The sequence below is a fragment of the Sebastes umbrosus genome, chromosome 9 (assembly GCF_015220745.1).
Source record: "Sebastes umbrosus isolate fSebUmb1 chromosome 9, fSebUmb1.pri, whole genome shotgun sequence".
NCBI classification, from domain to species: domain Eukaryota; kingdom Metazoa; phylum Chordata; class Actinopteri; order Perciformes; family Sebastidae; genus Sebastes; species Sebastes umbrosus.
In genome coordinates this window covers 15,615,908-15,630,480 of record NC_051277.1, presented here as the reverse complement: position 1 = coordinate 15,630,480, position 14,573 = coordinate 15,615,908, and the positions used below count along the sequence as shown (strand labels likewise).

Genomic DNA, 14,573 nt, shown 5'->3' with positions numbered 1-14,573 from the left:
GCCTGCCAGCCATTCTATTGTGACAGAACAGGTGCAGATGAATATGAAACAGTTCGGCAGAGCTTTTAGGGGTCTGGCCCTTTAGTATGCATGCTCATGTCCAAAGCATCGTGTAAGCTTCCAATCTCCACCCTTAGCACCTTCGTTTTAGCACCAGTCGAGCACCAATGTCAAATCTGTTTCACAGACACACACACACACACACACACACACACACACACATACACATGTATGCTCTAAACACACAGGCAAGGTCGTGTGAGGTGCAGATGTAGAGCAGTTTTGTTGATCTTTAAGTCTTTCCTGAAGGAAATGGACTGCTGGATGACTCAGACAAAAGACTTACCTGGTATAGTAGATCTTTTCTAAAAATGTAATCAGCCCGTATGAGTTCTTACACACACTCACCAATCTCACACCCTTTTCCTGTTCTCTCATCGCCCCACTGTGAGACATTCCCCGGCCCACACTGACCCAGAAATGAGTCTAACTTTCTCTCATCACTTTGAAAATAAATTGACAGATATTTCCCCCAGATAGATAGATAGATAGATAGATAGATAGATAGATAGATAGATGGATGGATAGATAGATGGATGGATAGATGGATAGATAGATGGATAGATAGATGGATGGATAGATGGATAGATAGATGGATAGATGGATAGATGGATGGATGGATGGATGGATGGATGGATAGATAGATAGATAGATAGATAGATAGATAGATAGATAGATACAGTAGATAGATAGATAGATAGATAGATAGATAGATAGATAGATAGATAGATAGATAGATAGATAGATGGATGGATGGATAGATAGATGGATAGATGGATGGATAGATGGATAGATAGATGGATAGATGGATGGATGGATGGATGGATGGATGGATGGATGGATAGATAGATAGATAGATAGATAGATAGATAGATAGATACAGTAGATAGATAGATAGATAGATAGATAGATAGATAGATGTTTATTTTGTGACTCTCTTTACAGTAACACACATCCCTGTTTGGTGACGTGCCTCCAGTCCTCCTTCCTCTCTCCTGATCTGCAATTCCCCCTCTCTCTCTCTCCCACTCTCCCTCCTTCTCTCTCTCTCTCTCCTTCTCTCTCTCTCTCTCTCTCTCTCTCTCTCTCTCCCTCTCTCCCTCATCTCTCTCTCTCTCTCTTGCTTTGTCAGACAGTACGAAACCCAGGGCGAAGATGGGAAGCTGTTCACGACCCGGTGTGCTGCTGCTGCTGCTGTGTTTTGTCCTTCATTGATCTCCTCCCTTCGTCTCATTTTTAGTCATACTGGATCGATAATCCCGTGAGGGCAGACCGTCGGTGGCATCTATCCGACACGTATCGGCCCTTTTCTTTTTACTGGATAAAAGAACAAGCGGAGGGGTTGGAGAAATCCTCTCTGCGCCCTTTGCGCACAGACAGCAGAGGAGATCTTGTTGTACTGCGCACACCAAGACGCTCTGGAGGACATGTATGCGCACCAGCGACCTCTGACATACCCTAGTCATTTTGGATATCTCTCCAAATCGGTGCTCAACCACACCACGCGTGGCAGGACGATTTGGATTTAAGCGCAAAACAACAAGTGGAAATGTGCCCTGATCTGCACTGACACGTGGATTTGAGTAGTGTTGTGTTTAATGTGAGTGAGGTGAAGACGCTCTGTTAATATCCCACGCATACACATACATATGGTTTCTGTGGGTGCAGATTTCTGAAGCTATAGACGCGCTTCTTCTCCTTCTCCTCCTCCAGTGCGCGTCCTCGGCGCGGCTGGAGTGCACAGAGAGCCGGAGGAACAGAGAGGAATGCGGATCCGGGATTTAGTCTTCTCCAGCTCACCTGCGGAACTCTTCGCAGCGCAAACCAAAGTAAGTCATCCACCCTTTACAAGTTCCTGTGGTATTTCATAGGAATCTATTACTTAACTGTGACTCCAGCCTATACTTTTCACTTATTATGGCATCACCTGATTTGCGCATATAGATTATCATGGATGTTTTATCAGTGACCTTGTCAGACATTATAGGGTGCAATGGGATGACTGGATGTTTTATAAGATAAGATAAGATAAGATAAGATAAAATTAACCTTTATTAATCCCCAGAGGGAAATTCAGGTGTCAAAGCAGCAACATCAGCAAACAGAGTGAAACACAGGAGAGGTAAAGGTATACAAAAATAATAAAAACAGTAAGTGTTATAGGCTATTCGTATCATAAAAAGGTGCATCACACCCCCCCCCCCACATCCCAGCAGGACTCTTACCAGCAAACTGAGGAACAGTTCCCCCCCCGGCCATCAGACTTTTAAATACATAATTCATACGACACCTTCTCACACAAAAATATATCTTATACTGTATATGTTCTTAATGTATGTGTTCTTAATGTGCCCTTGTACAAAGAATTCCCTTTTATAATTGTAATATAACTTATTATTTTAATGGAGCTTCCCAGGAAAAAGCATTTCACACGATTGTACCTGTATAACCGGCGTGACAATAAACATCTGGAATCTTGAATCACCCAGACTGAACAGACACAGGGAGTCAGCAAGGCAAGGCAAGGCAGCTTTATTTGTATAGCACATTTCAACAACAGGGCAATTCAAAGTGCTTTACATAAACATTCAAGAACATTTTGACAAAGTGCAAAAGAACATTAAGACATCATTAAAACAGTTATAAAAACATTAAAGATTACAAAATAAAAACGAGCTAAAAATAAAAGCTATAGGATAGAAGCTAAAATAGAGTATAACACACAAGAGTAAAAGCTCTAGTGCAGTATAAGATCATTATCTGGTTCAATAAAAGGCAGCAGCAGCAAACAGGAAAGTTTTAAGCTTTGATTTAAAAGACCTCAGAGTTGGAGTTGGTCCTGCAGGTTTCTGGGAGCTTGTTCCAAATATTTGGTGCATAAAAACTGAACGCTGCTTCTTCTGCATGTTTAGTTCTGACTCTGGGGACACTAAGCAGACCTGATCCAGATGAACCTGAGAGGTCTGGATGCTTCATAACACAGCAGAAGATCAGAAATGTATTTTGGCCCTAAACCACCAGTAGGCTACATAACCTTCTCCTGTGTCTCTTTTCCCTCCTTCCAGTCGACAGACACAGCAGCCGGTGATCACCATGCTGAGGCAGATCCTCCTCAACTCCACCGAGGCCCCGGACTTCGACCTGGTGCTCCTGGGCCAGTCCTCCACGCACGGCCCCTCGTCCATGAACGCCTCCCACGGCGGCGGCTCCTCGGTGAGCGTGGCCGCTCTCCTGAGGCCCACCACGGGGCGAGGTGGAGCCGGGCTCCGGGAGGGCGAGCTCCACAAACCGGACCTGACCACCTACATAGTCATGTGCCTGCTGCTCTTCCTCTTGGTGCTGCTCATCGTGTTCTTCATCAACTGTCAGCTGAGGAACTCTTTCTTCGCCTCCATGCCATATGACAGGTCTCTGCGAGAGGCCAGGACCTCCTACAAGTAGGCTAGACCCCCCAACCCAACCAGGACTCTGGGTCTTATTAGTGCGACTCCTGACTTAATACCTGGTCACCCCCTGAACTGCTGCTGCACGTACTGGATTGCATTTATCAGTTGACACATTGGAAAGGCCCTAAATAAATCCTATTAGTCGATTAGACCAAATGTTGCCCACATCTCTCACTCTAAGGTGCACCATATAGCTCTCCAGACCATTTGAGAAGATGGATGGTGTGTTATCTTTCCACTGCAGAAGTCATCTTCCCACTGCAGGTGGTAATCTTCCCACTGCAGGTGGATAGATAACCCTCTGATCAAATTAGTGAGTCATATAGCCTATTTTCTGGTAATGAATGAATAAAATGTGAAACAATCCATCATCCCCCTGCTGCCACCCCCTCTCCTTTAGTCCCAGCACTGCACTTTGGAAAACAAATTATGTATTCCTTGTACAGTATACAAGCTTGTATTTATTGCTTACAAATTTGATCCAAATTCACAGTATTTCAAACTATAGACCTGATAAAAATTCATCTTTTTTTTTCATGGAAAAACGAGATTTATGGCAACAGAAAGAGTCTAGATTGTATATAAAATATTTTGTATGACTGTAACTTAACTGTCTTGTTCTTGTGAAATGAAGCAATCAACTCCCCCACCCATTGTAAAATGCTGATTAAGTGTAGGCCTATATCGTCACATAAAGATATTCAAATGTACTTCAGTCTCTGTTTATGAATGGTGATGCTGCAGCTGCAGATGTGAAGGGGCCAGCTGTTTATCATTTAATGCGTTCATAAAGGCGTTTTAAGGGCTGCTATCCTTACCGTGCACTTTCAATTTTAATTAACCTCTCCCTCCACAATTTATTGCGCCAATATCCAAGAGAATGAAGACTTGAGGCTGAAGTTTATGACGAGACCTGCACGATAAACCAAACTGTTGTCGGTTTCAGTGCCACTGGTGACCTGCAAATCCTCTCCAATCTTGTTGTTGGAAAACATCCCTCACATACCAAGAGACAGATTGATGAGCCTATCTCTGTAATCCTGTATGTGTGTGTGTGTGTGTGTGTGTGTGTACGTCTGAGAGGTAAGAGAAACACTGCATTTCAAGACATTATATCTTATAAAAACACAGTGATTATTGTTGCCTGTGGTGCGTATTCAAAATCTTGAAATTTGGGGACAGAAGGCCACATCTGGATGGTTGAACTTATAATGGCAAAAAAGAAAAACATGCTGTTTTTTTGGAAGACTTTCCAATCAGAATTGGTTCAATTTAGTCAGCACATTCAGAACAATATGTGCCTTCTTGATTCAATCATTTTCTGCAATTGTCTTGCATATTCTAATGTTCTTTCCCAGCCGCCCAGTGCAAATTGCATCTTTGTGAATGCAAAGAAATCATTTTTAGAGAACAAAAACATCTCAATTGCTTCCTAGTGGTACATTAACTTTGCAGGACATGCTTTATTAACTCTGGTGACACTGCAGCGCCTCGCTGCCACCGCTTGGTGGCGCCCCAAGTCCGATTATTTGTTTGCACAGCAGTGTGATTATTAATGGCAAAGTGCCCACTAACTTCACATTTACAAGGTATAAAAAAAAAAAAAAACACCTGCACAAAACAGATCTTATGTTAGTCCCATAAGGAAGGGAAGGTTACTAATGATGACCTACATTTTATATACATATACTAATAATAAATGTAACATTTGCACAAGTAAGATCTCACTCAGCTACATCAGCTGAATCCCTTTCCAGATATGGGAGATATGTGTAATATTGGTGCAACCTTAGATGTTTCAATAGAGGTTTTCTGGGCAAACTTACATCCAAACTTAAGAGTCAAGGACGGAAAAATGTGTGTCACAAAGAGATGATTTTTGCAATAAGTCCTGTAGGAGAGATCAAACTACAGCGGTCTTTAACTGCAGGCAATATATTATATCTATATAGACAGATAGATACATAGCTTTTATGCTACCTGCAATGAAAAAAAAGAATATTCTTCAAATTGCCCTCAGAACCCAGTCTCCCTTCATCTGATTTTACTTGGCTATTTCCAGTATGAACTATTGGTTAAACTTCAGTGTATAAGGATTTGGATGCCAGAGGTTACTGTTGAACTGAAACACCTGAGATATAAGTTGTTAACTTCATAACTCCACAGTACAGTAGTACCTACCAGTAATACTTGGAAACAAGTTGTATTAATATTCAGATGAATGGCCTGTGCCGCCTGCTGCTGGTGGGTTATTCCACTACACTGCTCATTTGACTTTTGAATTGACCGTCTGTGTTTTTTCTTCCTCTTTTAGATTATGACACAGTTATGACACAGTACAGTTGCATCACCATTCACACGTCAGGTTTAAAGGAGAACATCATACATGTTATTCAAGACAGTGCAAAAATATTAGTAAACTTAAACAACTCTCTCCAAAATCCAAAAAACTAGAGTGCTAAAACTCTTGTGATGTCATAGGATATAAAGTCTGGAGCTGCGACATAGACAATTAATGGGGAAATGTGTTATAGATGACACTGAGAGCAGCCAGGGGAATGTTTTGAGTATATGGGAACATTTTCTATTTCACAACTGAACACTACATTAGAATAAAGCTCATTTGGGTATATGGCTATATGGCTATGGAGCAGCTCCAGACTTTATACCCTATGACATCACAAGTGTGAGACTTACTTCTCTGGTTTATGACTTTGAGAGAGAGTATCTTATGCTCACAGATACTGATTGAACTTTTTTAGGCCATGGAGATATAGTATATAAATATTGGAATTCTTAATTTAGGTGATGTTCCCCTTGAATGCATATTAGATACACATATGTGTATATATATGGGTGTTTCTGCAACTACAGTCACTTTTGACAGTCACTTTTGATGCTTCCAAATAAATAAAAAAAATCAACCTCTATGAATTTTAACCAATAGAGTATGCAATACATATAAACAAGTACACAAATTATATATAATGGTTAAGATTTTAATCTGTAACATGTTTATTTTTTATGGTTCTCATCACTTGTTCTCTGAAATAATTGTCATATTATAATTGAATTGGCTCATTTTACGTATCTCAACATTGAGACCACAACTGTGGGACATGAAGAAAAGTGTTGTTTGGACCCATAAAATGCTTCATAAGTTTTATTTTATTATTTATTTATTTTAATTGGAAGAACATTGCAAGGCATATATAAATTACAGAGCACATAAGTAGTCTTCTATTTTTTTTTTTAGAAACACACTACGCACATGAAATAATAAAACACACACAATACACATATAAACACAAAATAAAGAAAATTAAATAAAAGTAACAACACCAATCCAACAAAACAAATAAGGAGGCTCAGTCATCATACATTATATGAAATCACATTATTTAGTAATAATTTTGCATGTCAACATGGGTAAGATGGGTATGTGCGTATATATATATACATATATATATATGTATATATGTATATATAAATATTTCTCTTATTGTCTCTAAATGTAGACTAGCACTTGAAGTACACTACTTTATATATATACATATATATATATAAATATATATATATGTATATGTATATATATTTATGTATATATATGTATATATATATATATTTATGTATAAATACATATATTTATATATGTATATATATGTATATATATATATTTATGTATATATATTTATGTATATATGTATATATATATTTATTTATGTGTATATATATCCAATAAGTAGACTACTTTACATATATATATATTTATGTATGTATATATATATCTATATATATATATTTATGTATATGTATATTTATGTATGTATATATATATATATTTATGTATATGTATATTTATGTATATATATTTATGTATATATGTATATATATATATATTTATGTATATATATATTTATGTGTGTGTATATATATATATATGTATATATATATATTTATATATGTATATAAATATATGTTTATAAATGTATATAAATATATGTATATATATGTATATACATTTATATACATTTATATACATATATTTATATATATGTATATAAAGTAGTGCTAGCCTACATTTAAAGACAATAAGAGATGGAGAAAGAGGTTTTTATGGGCCAAGGTGCAGTCTGTCTGTACAGATGAGTTTTCAGATGTGTAGAGTTTCTGCTGCCACCTTTGAGCCAGGACAACAAATAGTGGAGACGCCTGTAACTCTTTCATGTTGTGTTTCATGTGGTTTTTCATGGAGCTTTCTGATGCTCTGGTGTGCAGTGAGTCTTGGCTGAAGAACAGTGATCTAAATCCTCTCTCAGGTGTAGCTGCTGCAGAGCTGCAGACTCCTCCCACGAGCTCAGCTCAGAGCGGACTGACTGTCAGACAGAAGAACAGGAAGACTGAACTCCTCTCTCTACAGACGCTTCCTCCCTCTCTTTCTGTCATTCAGGGGTTAAAAAGTTAACTAAACTTCTTGCAGTCATGGAAACTAATTTGGGAGACACCATCGAGCCAAGTCATCCGTAACACCAACCCGTCGCAAGTGTTGTAGTCGCCTAAAACAAGTCGTGGAAGTGAGAGAGTTTATTTTAGACTTTACCAACTGACGAGCTAGCCTAGCTACAGCTAACCGCTTTACTTTTCCGGACTTAAAACTCACATAGTTTAAAGCTTTCGGAGTGTCTCACATGTGGATACTGGTAGAATAATTGTGTTTTTATAAACGCAACAGGTTATTTTTGTACTTTTTCGACAGGAGGACTTGGGGTTTGTGCTTTGAATTTCCCTCCTTCTCTGATCCAGACAGGCGGCTTACAGAGAGGGGCTCGTTGGGCTGTTGGCTCTCCACCAAGTCATTAGCAACGTTGTGCTAATTGTGGCTAAGGTTAGCCAGCAGCACTAGCTTAGGCCACAAGGGAATTAACAGCACTCTGTGCTTAAAGTTAAGACACATTTTTACGTTTGAGTACGGGGATTAAGTTATAAATATGGATCCAAACAATGGTAACTCCGCCTCAGCTGCTGCTGCTGCTGCTGGTCCTAAGAAGGACAAGAAGTCAAAGAAGAACCTCGAGGATGGAGATGGGAAGAAGAAGTTTGTGAGTATCCCACACTGGTTTCAACTTATTGTTATGATCTGTTGGGCTCTAAAAAGTGTTGCACCCTAACTCTCCACAGATGGAGTACATGTTTTATAATGTGTATTATGTTAATTACCTTAATTTATGTACTGTATAATTGTTGTTATGAGGTGTAAGAGCTCTGTCTCCCTCATGTCCTTTTTGTGTCTCAGACAAAGTGCCTTAAGAAATCTGTATTTTGTAGCTTCTCATGTTTCAAGTGAAGCTACAAACGTCCCACCATACCTGTAATTACTTTCACCCCCTAAAGCTGTGGACCAGCTGTCAATAAGAGACAGAAATGTTGCCCTGTAGGATTCATGACCTCAGGTCAAAGGAGGTGTCAACATGTGAGGAAGTAGCTGGCTCTCCCTACTATGAAGACATGCAGTAAGAAATGCAGTACTGACAAATTGCAAAACATCAACAGAAGTTTCATGATTGTTTTTTAACAACATTTAAAGACCCATCATACCACTATGTACTGTAGGTAGATCAGTTTGTTGTGGCTTCTCTATTCAAGAAGCTAAATAGTAGTATCTTCAAGGACCATTGCTGGTAATGGTAATATAGCAGGTTTTCAGCTGTAAAGTCAAGTGATATGAAATAATAAATATAGTACACCTGATATCTTACTTAACAAAATGAGTAAATGGTAAATGGACTTGCATTTATATAGCGCTTTTCTAGTCTTCTGACCACTCAAAGCGCTTTACACTACATGTCAGCATTCACCCATTCAAACACATTTATATACTGATGGCAGAGGCTACTAAGGTGCCAACTTTGCCCATCAGGATCTAATCTAAATACTCATTCACACACCGATGGCTATGCCTTTGGGAGCAATTTGGGGTTAAGTGTCAGTACAGCACAACTGTATCCCTTTTTCCCCAGAGAACAGAAAGACCTGCTGTGCGGTTGAAAAACAGTTTTTTTTTTTTTTTTTTTGTCCTGTCTGACAAATAGTTCATTATTAAATCATTATTAGACTCAGTTATGCTTGTTGGTTTTTTTTTTTGTACAGAGAGGACTGCATGTATTTTTAAACACTATAAAAAATGTTTTTTTTTTTAATTGTGTCAAATGATCAACCTAACTGTCTATGGTAAGGTGTGGCATTGGCACATGGCCTTTTTCACAAGGTGACTTATTAATGATGACATCATGTGGTGTTTACCTGGCTGCCTCAGCATGTGTGAGTCAGTGTGGTGTCTTGATGGGAGCAGAGCAGCACTAAGAGTCACTGTATGTCATCAGCCAACACAAACTGTTGCGTAACATAACCCGGCCTTGGCCATGTCTAGCAACAGGTGAAAACTGATATTGTACACACTGACAAGCGGTAACCATAGAGGATCCACAGAAGACAACATGTGGTCACTGAGTAAACAATTCCTTCGCACATGCATGCACAATTACTTTCAGAGCATTTTCAGGCTCTTTATACAAGGTGTTTTATATCCTGCGGACAGGAATGAACACAAACAGTTTCTTACAACTAGGGCTGGGCAATATGATGATATATATTGTCAAAATTATATAAAGATGTCCATCGTATATATTCTATAGGGCTGTTCTGAATACCATTTTTTGGGCTTTGAAGCTTCGGTGAGAACTATTCAAAGGTATTCGAAGCTTCACAACGTGGCGCAGTAGGCTGGCATGTTCTTCCGTCTGTCTGTCTCCATCCCCCCCGTTTCAATGGGATTTATACATTATTATTACATATTTGTATATAACAAAAGAAATGTAAAAACAAAGCACTCAAATAGTGATTTGGAGGTTGATTACCATGGCAACACTCGAAACTTTGAAGCGTTCGAGTCATATTCTATATCATTTCCATCGGGATATAGGCTAGGCCAATATTTATTTATTTTTTCTCTATAATTTCACTAAAAACTGTTATGTTCATTTTGCATATATATATCTGTGGCTTCTAGACGCCGACAGTAACGTTACTATTGCTGTTGCTTAGCAGCGGTGTTCTCGCAACTTTACCACTTGAACACCGAGCATATTGTGTACACGACTTCCTTCCTCGTAACTTAACCACTTGAACGCCAAGCATATTGTGTACCTGACTTCCTTCCTACCTTTTTCAGCCTTTGAAAAAACAGACAGAAATAGATGAAATTGAATAACGAAGGTATTTGATAAATGGCTTATTATTACAGTAGTGCTGTTGTATGCACAGGTTTTGGTAGGGCTATAAGCAAACATGAGTCACAGACAGAAATCAGTTGTGCAATGTGTCCTGAGATACCGCTGCATACAGTAGGATACATGAGTCTGTGTTTGAGCGTCATTCTGCCTGATAGTTTGAGACTGTGTGTGCAGCTAGACTAGTGCCAACCTTAGAAAGAGCCACCACTAACTCTGAAATTTGAACCCATTTTGGCAGTTTTTTAACACCCCTGTCAGAGTTCAAAAAGAGGTCAAATGGTGTAGAATTATGCGTGTGTGTGTGTGGAGTATTTGATCCACAGCGTGACATTGTCTCTCTCAACTATTTTGTCTGTGGCATTAACTTATCTATGACTTCATCACTCTCCGCTTTCGCCTCTCATCAGACATGCCAGAGATTATAACATGATGTACGACTGACTGATGTGTGTATTGTCTCCAGGCCAGCTTGGTGTTTGGTAACCAAAATTATCCTTGTGTGAATGTGCTGTCTGGGACTGAATGAAGCAGTGTGGGTGGTGGGCTATCCACTTTTAGACATCATCTCTTTTTCTAGGCACGAGTCACAGTTTTTAGATGACTGTGGATTTTTTTAAAGTGCAGTTGGAATAATGTCAGTAACATCAACTAGGTTTGGCATTAAGACAAATGGCTGTTTTCAGCATGACATATTTATGACAGATGGTAATTTTTGTACTTTTTTAAATCACCAAGTATCTTTATGTTCTGCCCAATCACCATTCAGTGCATGAAATGTTGCTTAACCCCTAAATCACGTCCCCCTGTAATGTTTTTTCTATAGCTCAACCCCACGAAAACATGTATTGGTTTAATGTTCTAATGCTGTGTGTAAGCATGTCTGTAAACCGTCGGTGTCTCAGTTCACACACTGTGTTTTTTTGTGACCTTGACAGGAATGCTTAACAGGATTCGCTGTGCCGACAGGTACCTCTGTAACTGAGCATGATCCATGTATTTAGTTTGAAGCCAAAAGCAGGTCATCATTTTAGCGGTGCTCCCTGAAGCGTTATCTGTGTTCTTCAGGCCCAGAGAGAAAGGATCAGCATCCATGAATGCTGTTGACATAAACAGGCTGGCTGTGGATTAGCCAGGGATCACTGCCTTGGACAGTTGTTTTATGATACAAGGTCAATTTTAGATCACAGATTGTGGCTCTGGAACATCTTGTTGAGTATGGAAGGTTATCTGTTTTGTAGGTGAAAGGTTTGCTGAATCCACCCATGTAGAAGTGGACTTTTTTTCCGGCCCTGATAAGGAAAATGAGGAGACCAATAACCAAGATTTGGTTGTGTAACTTGAACATGTTGTTCTGGGGCTTCAGGGACATTTCTCTCAGAGCTTCATTAGTCATTTACTAGTTATTGGCATTTCATATTGTAATTTCAATCAATGTGATAATACCATGGGCTGGATTTTCAGCCAGCATTACACAACATTCCTTTCAGACACTTGAAACTGTGTCGGATAGCTTACATTACATAAAATTGCACTCTAATTGGAAAGAATATTGCTCATTCTCATAATTGGGGAAATTCTAATTATCTTCATAAAGTATTTGTAGCTTTTTAAATCTGTGTCTAACATGTGTCTACGCAGCACATATTTTCCTCTCTAGTTCAATATAGAGATGGAAAATATGCTGACTTGCTTGTGCATGCAACCTCAACCTACCAGTTGGATTACTTCTTTTGTGTTAGCAAATGATATGGTAATGATCTCATCTGACTTTTCTATGATGGTAATGATGATATTGTGTGTGTGGACTTACAATAAGGAAATCTATGGAAATATAAAACATTTAGATGCATGAAGAATTGTTTGGACAGTAATTGGATTGTAGCTCCATGAATCAAAATGAAATTTTTAACAGTTTTAGTGTCTTGATACAGAACATATCAAGATACAGTATATTGCCATATTGATTATTTGTCCCACCCCTTAACTGTAGTAATTAGGGGTGCCACGATTTTGATTCTAAATCGAAAATGATCGATATTAGCCTGCGATCTTGACCATCGAAATCAAGAGCAAGAACGGCGATTATTACGTTTTCCTCTGCCTTGCCCCGCCCAATCACGTCCGTATGAAGGAAAATACAGCCGTACTGAAGAAATGTAACAGGCACATCACTCATGGTTAAAACTATAAACCAACATAAAAATCAAACACAATTACATTATAAACACTAACATTTGCATTTTGGAACATAAAACAGCAAACTTAAACTACTCAGTCCAGCACTCGAGACTAGGCAGGCATGATGGGAAATGTCCCTGTCGCTATGATACTCAGGGCACTTCCTGCATGCCTGTGGCATTTTACACTACATGAATTAGCCTAGCCGCTTGCAGACTTTAGTACGTTAGTTAGTTATTTTTCCTTACTTTCCGTACTAACTCTTCTACTCTTACTTGGTTTAACATTAAGTCAACACCACGATTGAATTTCAGCCTACATGCACGTTTTTTCAACTCAACGTTGTTGAATCAGAGCAGCTGATATTGGTAGCAACAAGTTAACCGGACTGCTGAGTGCCATCTCTCAGTGAACACAGACTGTGTCCATAGCTCCGCCTTCGCCCTCGGTGACACACAGCGATCAGACGAGAGGAGAGAAACGAGTGCCACAGTTAATGACAAAACCATGTTTTTGCAGATTATAGCACACTTGTACTGCACTGCAGAAGGATTTGTGTGTTGTTTTTGTTATGATTGTGTACTGAGGTGGGCCACACACATACTGATATTGAAAAGATGCAGCTTTTTAGACTGTTGTAGTCTAATTTTTGAAACACTTTCTAAAGAAAAAGGGAGTTCAGTTCTCTTTTTAAAGAAGAATTTGAAAGTGTAAATGACAGTTGTCAGGGCATAAAACCATGATCTGTTGATCTTTACTAATCAAGACTCCATAGTCTAACAATGGCATGTTTTTATCGAAAATCAAATCGTATGGTGACCTTGAAATCGAAAGTCAAATCGAATCGTGACACTTCTAGTAGCAATGCATTTGTGTTGTAGCTTCAGAGGGAAAACCACAATACATTCAAGCACTATCAGTCACAACAAGAGCAACCAAAAACACTAAATTAAATTATGGGGCAGTTGTTTCCGTCTGCGTTTTTGACTTATATGCAGTGTTTTATCTGCAGTATCGCCAGTGGGCACGGGTTTGTGTGCTGAATACACAATATCATATTGGTGTTTATCATGATTCATAGCAAAGATAAGTGCACCTTCCTTCAAGCATACAATCTTGTGCTTGCATGTGCAGCAGTGCACCTACTTCCTGGGGGAACCACCTCAGCAAAGGCTTGAAATAAAGTAAGGCCATGAATTAAGCCAGTTAGGTCACTACTCTTTAGTCACAGAGTCGATGTCAAGTAGAGCAGTTACAAATTGTCTTTGTGGCACAGTCGGTCTCTTTTGCCCTTTTCGTTTTTATGTCTGTTCTCGTCCCTCAACACACACACACACACACACACACACACACCTAGGCACACACATGCGCGCACAGTTTCCTGTACTATACATCTCAGGGGAAGAGGAGCATACTGTGAGCTGAAGAATAGGATGACCGAGTGCCAGCGTGAAACTGGAGTTGTTAATGGACTGCGAGTGGCAGGGGCCTCTTGGCTCACAGTGAACGGGAGTATTTTAGAGAGCAAGGCTGAGCAAGGGAAAGCAAGTGAGCCATCAGTGTGCCGGAACTGGGGGAGGCAGAAGAGTGTGTGACAGAA

The 14,573-nt window shown here is 39.3% G+C and overlaps 2 protein-coding genes across 4 annotated transcripts in view; both read left to right on the top strand.

Annotated features, from left to right (window-relative positions):
* The first annotated feature begins 1,653 nt into the window (after positions 1–1,653).
* Positions 1,654–4,216, top strand: LOC119493817 (small integral membrane protein 32-like). The gene is made up of 4 exons (XM_037779283.1): positions 1,654–1,660; positions 1,774–1,889; positions 2,973–3,021; positions 3,126–4,216. The coding sequence occupies exon 4, from the start codon at positions 3,154–3,156 to the stop codon at positions 3,499–3,501; it is 348 nt and encodes a 115-aa protein (XP_037635211.1). The 5' UTR covers positions 1,654–1,660; positions 1,774–1,889; positions 2,973–3,021; positions 3,126–3,153; the 3' UTR covers positions 3,502–4,216.
* A 3,559-nt stretch (positions 4,217–7,775) lies between these two features.
* The window catches only part of LOC119494089 (protein diaphanous homolog 1-like), a 111,616-nt gene continuing 104,818 nt past the window's right edge, over positions 7,776–14,573 (top strand). For 2 of the 3 annotated variants that reach the window (XM_037779702.1, XM_037779701.1), the window contains exon 1: positions 7,779–8,605. In XM_037779702.1, coding sequence (XP_037635630.1) covers positions 8,495–8,605 — 111 coding nt within the window. In that variant the 5' untranslated portion in view covers positions 7,779–8,494. Of the gene's footprint in view, positions 8,606–14,573 lie in introns of all 3 variants that reach the window. The other variant, XM_037779703.1, reaches the window with a different exon arrangement.

Excerpts from the sequence above, each read along its gene's own strand:
- LOC119493817 (XM_037779283.1), top strand. The coding sequence starts at position 3,154 with ATGCTGAGGCAGATCCTCCTCAACTCCACCGAGGCCCCGGACTTCGAC.